Source organism: Oncorhynchus gorbuscha, linkage group LG25 (assembly GCF_021184085.1).
Source record: "Oncorhynchus gorbuscha isolate QuinsamMale2020 ecotype Even-year linkage group LG25, OgorEven_v1.0, whole genome shotgun sequence".
NCBI lineage: Eukaryota > Metazoa > Chordata > Actinopteri > Salmoniformes > Salmonidae > Oncorhynchus > Oncorhynchus gorbuscha.
The window spans coordinates 21,094,059-21,110,958 of NC_060197.1; the positions used below are offsets into that span (position 1 = coordinate 21,094,059).

At 42.5% G+C, this 16,900-nt stretch overlaps 1 protein-coding gene across 1 annotated transcript; it reads right to left on the bottom strand.

Annotated features, from left to right (window-relative positions):
* Positions 1–3,435: 3,435 nt before the first annotated feature.
* Positions 3,436–5,450, bottom strand: LOC124014163 (H(+)/Cl(-) exchange transporter 4-like). The gene is made up of 3 exons (XM_046328919.1): positions 5,344–5,450; positions 5,144–5,252; positions 3,436–3,492 (listed from the first exon to the last, which is right to left on the bottom strand). The coding sequence occupies exons 1-3, from the start codon at positions 5,441–5,443 to the stop codon at positions 3,477–3,479; spliced, it is 225 nt and encodes a 74-aa protein (XP_046184875.1). The 5' UTR covers positions 5,444–5,450; the 3' UTR covers positions 3,436–3,476.
* Positions 5,451–16,900: the final 11,450 nt, after the last annotated feature.

Genomic DNA, 16,900 nt, shown 5'->3' on the forward strand with positions numbered 1-16,900 from the left:
GGTTTGGTCTGCCATGTAGATCGCTTCTGTCCATAACTGGTCAGTATGTGTAGGTAATCCTTTCTAATACGCCTTTAAAAAAAAGATATCACATGGTAGAACTTACTTTGGTCCCAGCTCTCTTCAGGTCGTTCACTAGGTCCCCCCGTGTGGTTCTGGGATTTTTGCTCACCGGTCTTGTGATCATTTTGACCCCACGGGGTGAGATCTTGCGTGGAGCCCCAGATCGAGCGAGATTATCAGTGGTCTTGTATGTCTTCCATTTCCTAATAATTGCTCCCACAGTTGATTTCTTCAAACCATGCTGCTTACCTATTGCAGAGTCAGTCTTCCCAGCCTGGTGCAGGTCTACAATTTTGTTTCTGGTGTCCTTTGACAGTTCTTTGGTCTTGGCCATAGTGGAGTTTGGAGTGTGACTGTTTGAGGTTGTGGACAGGTGTCTTTTATACTGATAACAAGTTCAAACAAGTGCCATTAATACAGGTAACGAGTAGAGGACAGAGGAGCCTCTTAAAGAAGAAGTCTGTGAGAGCCACAGGTCTGTGAGAGCCAGAAATCTTGCTTGTTTGTAGGTGACCAAATACTTATTTTCCACCATAATTTGCAAATAAATTCATAAAAAATCCTACAATGTGATTTTCTGGATTTCTTTCTCTCATTGTCTGTCATAGTTGAAGTGTACCTATGATGAAAATTACAGGCCTCTCTCATCTTTTTAAGTGGGAGAACTTGCACAATTGGTGGCTGACTAAATCCTTTTTTGCCCCACTGTATATATATATATATATATTTCTCTGAGACTCGAAATTGAGCTCAGGTGCATCCTGTTTCCATTGATCATCACTGTTTCTACAACTTGATTGGAGTACACCTGTGCTAAATTCAATTGATCGGACATGATTTGGAAGGTACACACCTGTCTATATAAGGTCCCACAGTTGACATGGCATGTCAGAGCACAAACCAAGCAATGAGATCGAAGAAATTGGCCCGTAGAGCTATGAGACAGGATTGTGTCGAGGCACAGATCTAGGGAAGTGTAGCGAAACATTTAGCAGCATTGAAGTTCACCAAGAACACAGTGGCGTCCATCATTCTTAAATGGAGATGGGAGAATCTTCCAGAAGGACAACTATCTCTGCAGCACTCCAGCAATTAGGACAGCCCACTTGGAGTTTTCCAAAAGGCACCTAAAGACTTTCAGACCATGAGAAACAAGATTATCTAGTCTGATGAAACCAAGATTGAACTCTTTGGGCTGAATGCCAAGCATCACTTGGAGCAAGGTCGTGGCAGAATCATGCTGTGGGGATGATTTTCAGCTGCAGAGACTGGGAAAGATGAACTGAGCAAAGTACAGATATTCTTGAATAAAGCCTGCTCTAGAGTGCTCAGGACCTTAGCCTGGGGCAAAGGTTCACCTTCCAACAGGACGACTCAAAGCATACAGCCAAGAAAACACATGAGTGGCTTCAGGGAGAAGTCTCTGAATGTCCTTGAGTGGCCTAGCCACATCCCAGACTTGAACTCATTCGAACATCTCTGGAGAGAGTTGAAAAAACTAGTGGAGCAACGCTCCCCATCCAACCTGGCAGAACGTGAGAGGATCTGCAGAGAAGAATGGGAGAAATTCCCCAAATAAAGGTATGCCAAGCTTGTAGCATCATACCTAAGAAGACTCAAGGCTGTAATCACTGCAAAAGGTGCTTCAACTGTACGGAGTAAAGGGTCTGAATACTTGTGTGAAATATTGTGAAATATTTCTTCTTCTTTTTTATTATAAATTTGCCAAAAAACTAAAATCCTGCATTTGCTTTGTCATTATGGGGTAAAAGTGTGTAGATTGGTGAAAGGGGAAAAAACAATTTCATCAATTTCAGAATAAGGCTGTAACGTAAAAAATGTGGAAAAAGTCAAAGGGTCTGAAAACGTATCAAATCCACTGTAAGTATTCCTCTTGTCAAGATGGGATAGGGCAGTGTGTAGTGCGATGGCGATTGCATCGTCGATGGCGATTGCATCGTCGGTGGATCTATTGGGGCGGTATGCAAATTGAAGTTGGTCTAGGGTGTCAGGTAAGGTAGAGGTGATATGATCCTTACATAGCATAGCCTCTCAAAGTACTTCATGATAACAGAAGTGAGTGCTATGGGGCGATAGTCATTTAATTCAGTTACCTTGGCTTTCTTGAATACAGGAACAGTGGTGGACATCTTGAATCAAGTGGAGACAGCAGACTGGGATAGGGAGATATTTAATATGTCCGTAAACACTCCAGAAAGCTGGTTTGAGCATGCTCTGAAGACGTGGCTAGGGATGCCGTCTGGGCCGGCAGCCATGCGAGGGTCGGCCACGGAGAACGAAATCCCACAGTTCTTGGGAGCGGGCCACGTCCGTTTCACCATGTTATCCTCAAGCGGGCGAAGGTGTTTCACTTGTCCGGGTGCAAGACGTCAGTGTCCGTGACGTGGCTGGCTTTCCTTTTGTAATCCAGGATTGTATGTAGGCCCTGCCACATATGTCTGACCTGTTGAATAGCAACTCCACTATGTCTCTGTACTGACTTTTTGCCTATTTGATTGCCTTTCTGGGGATTAACTACACTGTTTGTATTCAACCATATTCCCATTCACTTTGCCATGGTAAAATGTGGTGGTTCGCGCTTTTTGTTTTGTGCGAATGCTGCCATCTAGCCACGATTTTTTGTTTGGGTAGGTTTTAATTGTCATAGTGGGAACAACATCCCCTATTCACTTCCTGATGAATTCAGATCAAATCAAATTTTATTTGTCACATGCTCCGAATAGTCCTTTTTGTGAAATGCTTACCTACATGCCCTTAACCAATAATGCAGTTAAAGATATAGAGTCAAGATAATATTTACTAAATAAACTAAAGTAAAAAAATTGAATCAAAAAGTAACACATGAAGATGACATAACAATAACGAGGCTATATCCTGGGGGTTCCGGGACCGAGTCCATGTGCGAGGGTACAGGTTAGCCGAGGCAATTTGTAAAGTGACTATGCCTAGATAATAAACAGCGAATAGCAGCAGTGTAAAAAAAAAAGGCGGGGGTCAATGTAAATAGTCTTGGTGGCCATTTGATGAATTGTTCAGCAGTCTTATGGCTTGGGGGTAGGAGCTTTTTGGTCATAGGCTTGGCACTCCAGTACTGCTTGCCATGCAGTAGATTATGTTATAACAGAACATGGCCAAATGTTCAAATGTTCATAAATGACCAACATGTTCAAATAATAATAATCACAGTAGTTGTCGAGGGTGCGTTCAGGTCAGCACCTCTACCACTCCTGCTGTCTCTAGAGATTTGAAAACAGCAGGTCTGGGACAGGTAGCAGGTTCGGTGAACAGGTCAGGGTTCCATAGGCAGAACAGTTGAAACTGGAGCAGCAGCACAGCCAGGTGGACTGGGGACAGCAAGGAGTCATCATGCCAGGTAGTCCTGAGGCATGGTCCTAAGGTTCAGGTCCTCTGAGACGAAGAAAGAAAGAATTAAAGAGGGGAACCGGCCAGGTAGAGACAGCAAGGGCGGTCGTTGATCCAGTGCCTTTCTGTTCACCTTCACACTCCTGGGCCAGACTACACTCAATCATAGGACACTACTGAAGAGATGAGTCTTCAATAAAGACTTAAAGGTTGAGACCGAGTCTGCATCTCTCACATGGGTAGGCAGACCATTCCATAAAAATTGAGCTCTATATACGGGAAAGCATTGCCTCCAGCTGTTTGCTTAGAAATTCTAGGGACAATTAGGAGGCCTGTGTCTTGTGACCATAGCGTACGTGTAGGTTTGTATGTAAGGCAGGACCAAATCGGAAAGATAGGTAGGAACAACCCATGTAATGCTTTGTAGGTTAGCAGTAAAACCTTGAAATCAGCCCTTGCCTGAACAGGAAGCCAGTGTAGTGAGGCTAGCACTGGAGGAATATGATCACATTTTTTGGTTCTAGTCAGGATTCTAGCAGCCGGTTTTAGCACTAACTGCAGTTTATTTAGTGCTTTATCTGGGTAGCTGGAAAGTAGAACATTGCAGTAGTCTAACCTAGAAGTAACAAAAGCATGGATTCATTTTTCTGCATCATTTTTGGACAGAAAATGTCAGATTTTTGCAATGTTACGTAGATGGAAAAAAGCTGTCCTTGAAACAGTCTTCATTTGTTCGTCAAAAGAGAGATCAGGGTCCAGAGTAACACAGAGGTCCTTCACAGTTTTATTTGAGATGACTGTACAAACAAATCAAATCAAATGTATTTATATAGCCCTTCGTACATCAGCTGATATCTCAAAGTGCTGTACAGAAACCCAGCCTAAATTTGCTATTGTAAATGTTAGCAACACTTCCACCTTTGCGGGATGCGCGGGAGATATGGTCACGAGTGTAACCAGGAGGTGAGGCCTCATTTAACACAGTAAATTCATCAGGCTTAAGCCATGTTTCAGTCAGGCCAATCACATCAAGAATATGATCAGTGATTAGTTAATTGACTATAACTTCCTTGGAAGTGAGGGATCTAACATTATGTAGCTATATTTTGAGATGTGAAGTATCACAATCTATTTCAATAATGTCAGGATTGGAGGAGGTCTTTATTCTAGTGAGATTGCTAAGGCGAACACCGCCATGTTTAGTTTTGCCCAACCCAGGTCGAGGCACAGATATGGTCTCAACGGGGATAGCTGAGCTGACTACACTGACTGTGCTAGTGGCAATGTGTTGGTAGAACTACGGTAGCATTTTCCTCATATTCAATGGGTGTTGAGCGTTTGTAAATTCATTAGTTATTCTGCGCTCTGGAACACTCAGACGTTTTTGTACACTCTGTGTATTTACATAAGGAATCTTTCCTGTAGTCTTGATTGTTGTAGAGACAATAGAATAGAATAGAATGTTTTGGTGATTAAGTGACTATTCTGTTATCTGAGGTTCTGAGACAACCCTCCTTGCCTTCAAGCTGAGAGTTGGGGTCAATTCCATTTCAGTTCAAACTGAAGTTCAAATGCAAAATTTTGCTCATAGAGAAGTATTGAGAAAAATGTACATTAGAATTTCCACTTACTTCCTGAATTGAGTGAATTTAAATGGATTTGACCCCAACACACACACACCCGATCCCCTACTCACATTTTATATGTGATCAGGCACTGCCTGAGTCCCAGCTTCCTGAAGATGTCCACAGCTATCTCCATGGGGGTATGGTCTGTCACAGTGAAGAGACTAAGGTCCAGGATACCTATTCAAATATAACATAATATCATATAAACATAATATCATATAAACATAACATTATATAACATACTATCCGTGTGTGTGTGGGACCTTACCCCTTAGTTTGACAGCAGGGGGTCCGGTGGTGGGCTGGGGGGGAGCACGTGTTCCATGAAGAACACTAAACAAGGCACTGACCATCTCCTCCTGTCGCATGCGAGTGTTGTCTAAAAGTTAAAGGAGAGGGATGGGGGACGAAGGGGGGGAAACGAGGGGAAGGAGGATGTAGAGAAAGTGGGGAGGATTTCATCATAGACGCATACAACTAAAGTACATACACACAGCGATATGCAAACACATACTGATTTGTAATTTGTAATGGGCCTCATGGACACATAGCTGAAGATTACATATTAACTGACACATATTAACAAATACAGATCAGCCACACAGTCCAACATTGCTCACAACAATGACTCACACCTCATTATCAAATATGTTTATTGGCAAACACACACATCACCTGTGGAACTGATTGGCAAACTCACAAAGCAAACATAGACACATAGAGTCTGCTAAATGACTTAAATGTAAATGTAAATGAAGAGAGAGACAGAAATACAGAGACCGACAAAGAGAGACAGGCAGGCAGACAATGGGTGAGTAGCAGAGAGAATGGTTACTGTGGGAAAGAAAAAATAATGAGATAGTTAGGAATCCTGTGTCTGCTTCCATCCCATCCACCTTCCATACACTCATACCCTCCTGAGCACTACCAAGGGAGGATCTGACCGCCTAGGGCGCATCACGTGTTAGTGCATCAACAAATGTTAATGCATTGAATTGGATCGCATCAAACCGAATTCGTTCCTCTAATCAAACCGAATCGACCCGAATCATTTCAAACAAAAACATATTCTTCCTGTGTTTTTTCAGTCCATGTATCAAGACACATATTGGATCGTCTTGAAAGGAATGACGCACATCCCTACTAACTCCAACCATACACCTATCCCTAACCTCAACACTGTTGACCCTCCCATCATGGCCATGTAGTGATCTCCTTACCCAAACATGCAGCAGCCCCCGCCATGTCATTCAACCCTGGGTGATAGAGTCTGCAACTGAAGAGCAACAGCCCTTGAAGATGACCCTGTCATCGTGGTTTAACGCCATCTGTTCCATGGCAAAACAGAAATACCTTATTTACATAAGTAAATACCCTTTGCTATGAGACACGAACTTGAGTTCCGGTGCATCCTGTTTCCATTGATCATCATTGAGATATTTCTACAACTTCATTGGAGTTCACCTGTGGTAAATTCAACTGATTGGACATGATTTGGAAAGGCACACACCTGTCTATATAAGGTCCTACTGTTGACAGTGCATGTCAGAGCTTGATGGAGGCACAGATATGGGGAAGGGTTCCAAAACATTTCTGCAGCATCGAAGGTCCCCAGGTATACAGTGGCCTCCATCATTCTTAAATGGAAGAAGTTTTGAACCACAAAGACTCTGCCTAGAGCTGGCCACCCGGCAAAATTTAGCAATCGGGGGAGAAGGGCCTTGGTCGAGGAGGTGACCAAGATTCCGATTAGTCACTCTGACAGAGCTCTAGAGTTCCTCTATGGAGATGGGAGAACCTTCCAGAAGGACCACCATCTCTGCAGCACTCCACCAATCAGGCCTTTATGTTAAAGTGGCCAGACGGAAGCCACTCCTCAGTAAAAGGCACATGACAACCGGGTTGGAGTTTGCTAAAAATGCACCTGAAGACTCTCAGACCAACAAGATTCTTTGGTCTGATGAAACCAAGATTGAATTATTTGGCCTGAATGCAGTGCGTCACATCTGGATTAAAGCTGGCACCATCCCTACGGAGACTTGTCAGGATTGAGGGAAAGATGAACGGAGCAAAGTATAGAGATATCCTTGAATGAAACCTGCTCCCGAGCGCTCAGGACCTCAGACTGGGATGAAGGTTCACCTTCCAACAGCACAACAACCCTCAGCACACAGCCAAGATAACGTTTGAGTGGCTTCAGGACAAGTCTCTGAATGTACTTTAGTGGCCCAGCCAGAGCCCTAACATACCTGGAGGGACCTGAAAATAGCTGTGCAGCAAAGCTCCCCATCCAACCTGACAGAGCGTGAGAGGATCTTCAGAGAAGAATGGGAGAAACTCCCCAAATACAGGTGTGCCAAGCTTGTAGCATCATACCCAAGAAGACTCGATGCTTTAATCGCTGCCATAGGTGCTTCAACGAAGTAAAGGGTCTGAATAGTTATGTAAATTTGATATTTATGTTGTTGTTTTTATAAATGAGCAACAACTGTTTTTGCTTGGTTATTATGGGGTATTGTGTGAGATTGGTGAAGGACATTTTAGAATAAAGCTGAATACTTTCTGAAGGCACTGTATGTACACATATGTGCACCACGTCATTGATCTCATTTTGCTGTGTGTGCATCTTGCTAACTGTCCACTACTCACGTCTTCGGCACCATGCGATTTTAGGCCTGATGAAGTCCACCCCCCAGAGGCCACCAAATATATCCAGCAGGACAAAGGGGACTAGTTCCACCATGTGCCAGGGAGTTTGGAACTCTAAATAGAATAGCACCAACTGCCTGTTACCGTTAAAACAAAACAGAAACAAGACAAAACCATGATAGAACAACAAAAATAATAATAATAATAGTCATTAACAATAATAATAATTGGGATTTAGCTGAAAGGATTGATGGAGCCGAGTGTGAAGGCTGCCACCAACACAGCGAAGAACAATCTCCACTGTAATGGTCCAGGTTACAAAGTGCCTCAGTGACTCATGTTTGCATCTCAACATAAAAAATCTGTTTGCTTATTCCTCACAAAGAGGGCAACTGATACTACTGAGCCAGATGTCTGTGTCAGGGGAGAAGCTCCAGGTGGTATCTGATTTCAAGTACCTTGGCATCATACTTGATTCAAACCTCTCTTTTAACCTCAGGAATGGGTGAGCTACATGACATTTAGCATGAAGTCACCCAGGTGTCCCACACAAGTTGCCCAAATGTACCCAAGTGGCAGTGTAAATAACTATATACAACATATCAAAAAGCAATTCAAACACACACACAAAAAAAGTTTTAAAAAACATTAGAAAATAAATATTTAAAAAACAGTACACCCTTTGGAAGTCCTCTACACACTATGTTGGTGCCTGTGCCATGTCCCATAGCAGTCTCTTTCTGATATAAATCAGAGGCAAACTGAACAAGTGGTGTAGTTCATGCAACACAGAACACAACAACGCCTCCATGCTGTGCCCTTTTGGCCCTGAGCCACACTCATGCCTGCAGTAATGAACTGTGGCATATGAACACCACTGGAGGCAGGAGTAGAGGGGGCAGAGGTGGAGTGGACAGCTTGACACCGGGGGCTCCCAGTCGGAGTCGCTATCACTGTGACAGAAAACATTTAAAAAATATTTGTATTGTATTAGCCTTTTATCATCACATAAAATAAACAGATATGTATTGTGTAGAGCAGAGGGAACAGTCACTAAGGTGAAGTGCTGTTCCATTCAACTCCGGCCATTGTTGTGGGCCTGCCCTCCCCTGAACAGCACCCAATGGCTATTTCATATGGAAATGGAGAGGAGTAGCAGGTGCAGTGGACATGTGTGTGTTTTCTGTTCTACTCCATTCCATTTGAATAAACATTGGAAAATATATATATCTGACATGGAAAATATATATATCTGACATGGAATATATATATATATATATACACTGCTCAAAAAAATAAAGGGAACACTTATACAACACAATGTTACTCCAAGTCAATCACACTTCTGTGAAATCAAACTGTCCACTTAGGAAGCAACATTGATTGACAATAAATTGCACATGCTGTTGTGCAAATTGAATAGACAACAGGTGGAAATTCTAGGCAATTAGCAAGACACCCCCAATAAAGGAGTGGTTCTGCAGGTGGTTACCACAGACCACTTCTCATTTCCTATGCTTCCTGGCTGATGTTTTGGTCACTTTTGAATGCTGGTGGTGCTTTCACTCTAGTGGTAGCATGAGACGGAGTCGACAACCCACACAAGTGGCTCAGGTAGTGCAGCTCATCCAGGATGCCACATCAATGTGAGCTGTGGCAAGAAGATTTGCTGTGTCTGTCAGCGTAGTGTCCAGAGCATGGAGGCGCTACCAGGAGACAGGCCAGTAGATCAGGTGACGTGGTGGAGGCCGTAGGAGGGCAACAACCCAGCAGCAGGACCGCTACCTCCGCCTTTGTGCAAGGAGGAGCAGGAGGAGCACTGCCAGAGCCCTTCAAAATGACCTGCAGCAGGCCACAAATGTGCATGTGTCTGCTCAATTTTATTTCCAAATTTTGGAAAATGAGTATTTGGTCACCTACAAACAAGCAAGATTTCTGGCTCTCACCTGTAACTTCGTGGCATTCTTCTGGATTTTTTTTCTCATTTTGTTTGTCATAGTTGAAGTGTACCTATGATGAAAATGACAGACCTCTCATCTTTTTAAGTGGGAGAATTTGCACAAGTTATCCTTATCCTTATGTTAGGTCCTGTTAGGTCCTGATCTGGCTATGTCTGTGCCTGTGGGCTACACTAGTTCATTTAGCGGACAAGATTAGCTTAGAATTCCGTGGCATTATTTTATATTATTTTATAGTATGAAGAATACAATTGAAAAAAGCTGATTCAAATAGAAAGGATATTTTCTCCAAACGATTTGAGGGAGTGCGTACATGCAGCTATTCTGTGTTGAGCAGTTAACAAAGAAGTAGGTACTACTATATGCTTAATTTTGAGTTATTAATGTAACTTTAGTTGTTCTACACATGTTGGACTATATGTTTTGATTTTTAATACATTGTAGGGCTGCATGATGCGACACTAATGATGATTTGAAAAAAGTTGCTTGTAAGATAGGAGCTCTGATATGTTTATTTAGCAGGCAGTACACACTTCCTCAGTCTCTCATTCACAATTTGACAAGCAGTTGATAATGCCCCTAATTTCACGCTGGCATACCCCTTTGTGTGGCCGTAATTCACCCTAAAAAAAATCCACGTCTTTTGTGGCCAGTGCCCGTTATGCCCTTGTCCCTGAGTTCTGCGTGCTCCGAAGCACCTCTCACTCATATGGCTCTATATCACGTGATTGGGTCTTTCTCACAGGCTACAAGTTAAGGCAGACACATCAGGGACGCAACTGCGTGAGTCCTTATACAATTCAGAGGTGCATATTGAAGATATTGGAAGAACTGTCTACATTTACTGTTCGTCAGCCAACTAGATGAGTTGGCCTAACGAACAGCAAAAAGACTAGCCTATGTCAATGTACTATCCCACACGGTACAAAAGTTGACCTATTCTATTCTGTGCAAGAAATAAATATTTTAAACATACTCTGGGACAATTGTGGGATGCAATATATACCAAAGCATAAAAAAACGCTATGTGGCTGACGCAACAGATCCGAACATTTAGCTGAGCAATCTGGGAGAAGGGCCTTGGTCAGGGAGGTGACCAAGAAACCAATGGTCACTCTGACAGAGCTCCAAGAGTTCCTCCGTGGAAATGGGAGTACCTTCCAGAAGGACAATCATCTCTGTAGCACTCAACCAATCAGGCCTTTATGATAGAGTGGCCAGACGGTAGCCACTCCTCAGTTAAAGGTACATCACAGTCCGCTTGGAGTTTGCCAAAAGGCATCTAAAGGAATCAGACCATGAGAAACAAGATTATCTGGTCTAATGAAACCAAGATTGAACACTTTGGCCAGAATACTAACCTTCACATTTGGAGGAAACCTGGCACCATCCCTATGGTAAAAGCATGGTGGTGGCACCATTATGCCGTGGGGATGTTTTTCAGCGGCAGGGACTGGGACACTAGTCAGGATCGAGGGAAAGATGAATGGAAAAGAGTACAGAGAGATCCTTGATGAAAACCTGCTCCAAAAAACCTTTCTTCGCATTATTAGCACAGCAATGTGCACATGGCAGTATGCTATAAGCACAAATGTTCCATTAGCGGGAAAACACCATTATCAAAAGTGACCCAAATGAGATTACAGTATGCATGTAATGCTTTTATTATAAATGTTTATTTTTATGGTGAAAATTATCTTCCCCGAACTTGAAACTCATGCGCTGTTTATGTATGCCAGTTAGGCTCTACAACCCTTGTAAAGCAGATTAATGTGCTTAATTTGAAGACATTATTTGGCCACTTTAGTTGTGATACAAACTTCATCCAAATATATAAGCCAATGGTCTAGTCTACATGAGTTGTGACTGATTTGAAAAAGACTATTCTTGATTTAATCTTGTCTTTACATATACTAAATAATATATTTGTGGAATTTGTTTTGATTTAGAATGAACCGTTATCATGCCCTGTCTCCAAACAGGGGGAGCGGAAAAAATACATGTCATCAAATAGCAAATGGAGGATGCTTTTCCCATTGTTTATTTTCATGCCAGCCAGGTAGGCTATACTCCTGTTGTAAAGATAAGCAATGTGCATAATATTAGGAAAGCTGAGAAATAAAAATAGTAGAGGGATCCTCCTCTTTTTAAAAATAGAGGCCATCACTGTCAGGGTTTTCCTGTGGTGAAGTAGAGGACCAAAACGCAGCGTGGTTATATTGACTCATGTGTAATCAAAAAATGGATAAACATGAACACTGCAAAACAATGAACGTGGAAAACCAAAAACAGCCCTATCTGGTGCAAAACACAGAGACAGAAACAATCACCCACAAAACCGAACACAAAACAGGCTACCTAAATATGGTTCCCAATCAGAGACAATGACTAACACCTGCCTCTGATTGAGAACCATATCAGGCCAAACATAGAAATAGACAAACCAGACACACAACATAGAATGCCCACCCAGCTCACGTCCTGACCAACACTAAAACAAGAAAAACACATACGAACGATGGACAGAACGTGACAATCACTCTGTTTCTCTCGCAATTGCACAGCCTATTGAAATGCTGCGCAACATGAGCTCTCATGAAGTGTTGGATTAGATTTTTGTTTACATTTGCATTGATGTCAGAGTGATTAGAGGGACAATATAGAGTGCTGAGTACCAGGCAGTTAGCAAATTTGGTAGGCTACTAATGACAAACAGCAGCAACAGAGCTTGGATAAGCCTAATTATCGTGACTCAACAGTCTTGTGGAATTTGACTGCATTCATGACTCGTGACCCCCGGTGTGGCTGTAATACGGTCACCGCAACAGCCCTATTTGTACATATGGACCATTTCTAGGATCTTTTATTTCATCTCATGAAACATGGGACCAACACTTTAAATGTTGTGTTTATAAACTCATTCTGATTGGCTGGGCATGGCATGGAAATATTCAGTCAATAATATTTCCCAAATACCAGAGCTTGTGAGTTCAAATAAACTTTATTACAAAGTAACAGAAGCCGAGCTGGTTCATGAAGCAACTGATATCTTTCCAGTCTCAGCACTCTCCATTTATGCAGTTTTACCCTTACATAACATACATACTCACTCCACTTGATTTAAATGATTAATATCCTTTAGCCTTGGCCACCCTTATCTTTTTGCCTTGCACTCATTTTAGCTTAGTTTCCATTTTCTTATTGACACAGACATTAGGGCATAGATTATATTGGTGGCGTGACCATAGCAATGACACAAAAGTAAGCAGACATGCACACTCCTAATGCAGGTGCATGCCTAATGGTCTTCACAAGTCCAAGCCTATAAATGATTAACCAATGTTCCTGTCCAAAGGCCTTCACAAGATCAAGCATGACCCAAAATGACTAGGCCTGTGTTGATCCAGTTTTGCACAATCACATGTATTCTGCTTACATTCTGTTTACACATGTCTAATGGTCAACTATGCATTGATTCTGCATACTACTCTAAGAAAACTGTATAGGTGTCACAGGTTACTCGGAGTGGTGGGTAGGAGTCAGGCGCAGAGAGCAGAGGGTTCTCCGGCACAAAACGGTCACGCCAAATACAGGGCGCATAACACTGACCAGCCCAAAACACAGGACAAACGGTCAGGAGAACACAACCGACAGAGAACAAAATTAGTCCCGGACAAACCTAAGTGGGCCTAACAGGCTTAAATAGACCAAAAATCAAGAAACACAAAAAGGAACAGGTGCATCTAATAAGACTAAACTAACAGAAAGGAGAAAGGGATCGGTGGAGGCTAGTAGACCAGCGACGACTACCGCTGAGCGGTATTGGAAAATTCCCAAACACTCCTGCCCAGTTATGTGAAATCCATAGATTAGGATCTAATGAATTTATTGAATTTGCCTGATTTCCATCTATGAGCTGTAATTCAATAAAATCTTTAAAATTGTTGCATGTTGCGTTTATATTTTGTAATCAGCATATTTGACCCAGACCTGGCGGGAGGGACCATTGTAAAGCTCTGTGATGGTGTGGTGGTGGAGAGTAAAACATACACACACTGGTGTGGTTGTGGCGGGTTAAAAGAGGGGCAATGAGGGGCAAAAGGATATGTTGAATAATGAATGTGTGAAGAGGCTAACTAGAGCTGACACCAGCACATCTGTCTGTACAAATCATTCCACCTTAAAACCTCTCTCTCTCTCTCTCCTCTCTTCTCTCTCTCTCTCTCTCTCTCTCTCTCTCTCTCTCTCTCTCTCTCTCTCTCTCTCTCTCTCTCTCTCTCCTCTCCATCTCCCTCTCCCTCTCTGTCTCCTTCTCCCTCTCTCTCTCTCCCCATCTCCCTCTCCCTCTCTGTCTCCTCTCTCTCTCTCTCTCTCTCTCTCTCTCTCTCAATATCCATGTATTTGAACATTCTTGTTCTTTAACCTGACAACTAGTTCTCATTTACACAATAACAACACACAGATTTACAACACAAACAGAAACATAGATTTTTGGCACAGAGAGTGTAAAAAGCCAGTCTAGTCTGAACACAGCTTCATTATCCCCTCTCCTCACTCCCATCCTTTTTTCCCTTTCTCTCCTTCCAGCCCTTTTCCCCCCTCCTCTCTTCCGTTCTTTGATATGATTCTATCTGACCACCCTCTTCCTGGTCGCTCGATGAGAGACAAAGGTCACGTTATCTGCTTCCCTTACTTTACATTAGTCTGTAGAGAAGAGAGAGCTACAGAGTGTCTGAAATGGAACCCTATCCCATATGCAGTCTAACATTGACCACAGCCACATCCAATACACTACAGTACTTTTGACTGTTGAAAAAAAAAGTTGTGTAATCTAATGTCAAGTGATTTGCACACATGCACACATACATGAATTCTTAGCTATATTGGCTTGGGGCGCGCATGGCAAAGTCAATTAATCATGATCCACTTTATTACATGTTCATTATGTATGAGGATGCTCTAACAACACACACAAACACTCCGCCTGATTCCTGATGTGGTAAAGTTAACCCTGCATTGACCTATCCAGCTGTCTCTGCCTGTGGCGACGCTCGTGGGCTACGACCTCTCCATAACAGCCCAAAGTCATTCATTTTAAACACATACACACACATACAGGCAAGCACGCACGCACACGTACACACGGTCAGCACACCGGAACTGGGTTCAAATACTATTTGAAATCTTCAAAATAATTAGAGCATCAGCTTTGTCTGCCTGGTGTGCCAGATGGGCGGCAGGTAGCCTATTGGTTAGAGTGTTGGACTAGTAACCAAAAGGTTACAAGATCAAATCCGTGAGCTGACGAGATAAAAAATCTGTTGTTCTGCCCCTGAACAAGGCAGTTAACCCACAGTTCCTCAGCCATATTTCAACATCACCCTTTAAACTTAGTGATCAACATGTCAGGTTCCTTGAATAGAGGAGACCAAGGCGCAGTGTGATATGAATACATGTTACTTTAATAAAGACGGACACTAAACAAACTGTACAAAATAACAAAACGAACGCACCGCTATAATATAAATGTGTAGACACATAGCAACTAGACATAACCCACGAAATACCCTAAGAAGATGGCTGCCTAAATATGGTTATGTCAGGATTTGGCCAGGGTTGTTCCGGTGTTTGGTCACTAGATGCCCCCATTGTGCCTTTTGACCTTTTGTTTTCCCTTAATCCCCATTATTATTTGCACCTGTGCCTCGTTTCCCCTGATTGTATTTAAACCCTTTGTTTTCCTCAGTTCTTTGCTCTGTGTTTGTATGTTAGCACCCAGCCCTAGTACTCTGTGAACTCTTGTTGATCCCGGTGGACTCTCTTGTGGAATTCTGTTTTTTTTCTTGTTTTTTGTTTGTTTGTTTTTGAGTATTTTTTGAGGCTTTTTGTGCTATACCTTCCACCTTGTGGATTTACCTTTTTGTCTTGGAGGATTACCTTTGTTCTTGTGGAATTCCTTTTGAGGTTGTGGAGTTACATGTTTTCCTGAAGAACTTCACTTTTTACTTCATTAAATACACCGTCTCAAGTACTGCTGTGTCTGCCTCATCTTCTGGGTCCTGCCAACTATTCGTGGCTCAGTTGGTTAAGTGACTGTTTCTCACTCCGGAGACCCGTGTTCGTAACCGGGTCCTGACAGGTTCCCAATCAGAGACAATGATAAACAGCTGCCTCTAATTGAGAACCAATCTAGGCAACCATAGACTTACATAAACACCGAGATGGTAAACAACCCCATAAACCTACAAAACCCCTAGACAGTTCAAAACAAATCAATTCATTAAAAATCCTAAAATGTGATTTTCTGGATTTTTTTCAAATTTTGTCTGTCATAGTTGAAGTGTACCTATGATGAAAATTACAGGCCTCTCATCTTTTTAAGTGGGAGAACATGCACAATTGGTGGCTGACTAAATACTTTTTTGCCCCAATGTACATCACCCATGTCACACCCTGACCTAACCAAAACAAAGAAAACAAAGAATACTAAGGTCAGGGCGTGACAAGAATAAATTACATTCATTAATGTCTTTTCTGTTATTTTTATTTATTTATTTATTTCACCTTTATTTAACCAGGTAGGCTAGTTGAGAACAGGTTCTCATTTGCAACTGCGACCTGGCCAAGATAAAGCATAGCAGTGTGAACAGACAACACAGAGTTACACATGGAGTAAACAATTAACAAGTCAATAACACAGAGAAAAAAGGGGAGTCTATATACAATGTGTGCAAAAGGCATGAGGAGGTAGGCGAATAATTACAATATTGCAGATTAACACTGGAGTGATAAATGATCAGATGATCATGTACAGGTAGAGATATTGGTGTGCAAAAGAGCAAACAAGTAAATAAATAAAAACTGTGGGGATGAGGTAGGTGAAAATGGGTGTGCTATTTACCAATAGATTATGTACAGCTGCACCGATCGGTTAGCTGCTCAGCTAGCTGATGTTTGAAGTTGGTGAGGGAGATAAAAGTCTCCAACTTCAGCGATTTTTGCAATTCGTTCCAGTCACAGGCAGCAGAGTACTGGAACGAAAGGCGGCCGAATGAGGTGTTGGCTTTAGGGATGATCAATGAGATACACCTGCTGGAGCGCGTGCTACGGATGGGTGTTGCCATCGTGACCAGTGAGCTGAGATAAGGCGGAGCTTTGCCTAGCATGGCCTTGTAGATGACCTGGAGCCAGTGGGTCTGGCGACGAATATGTAGCGAG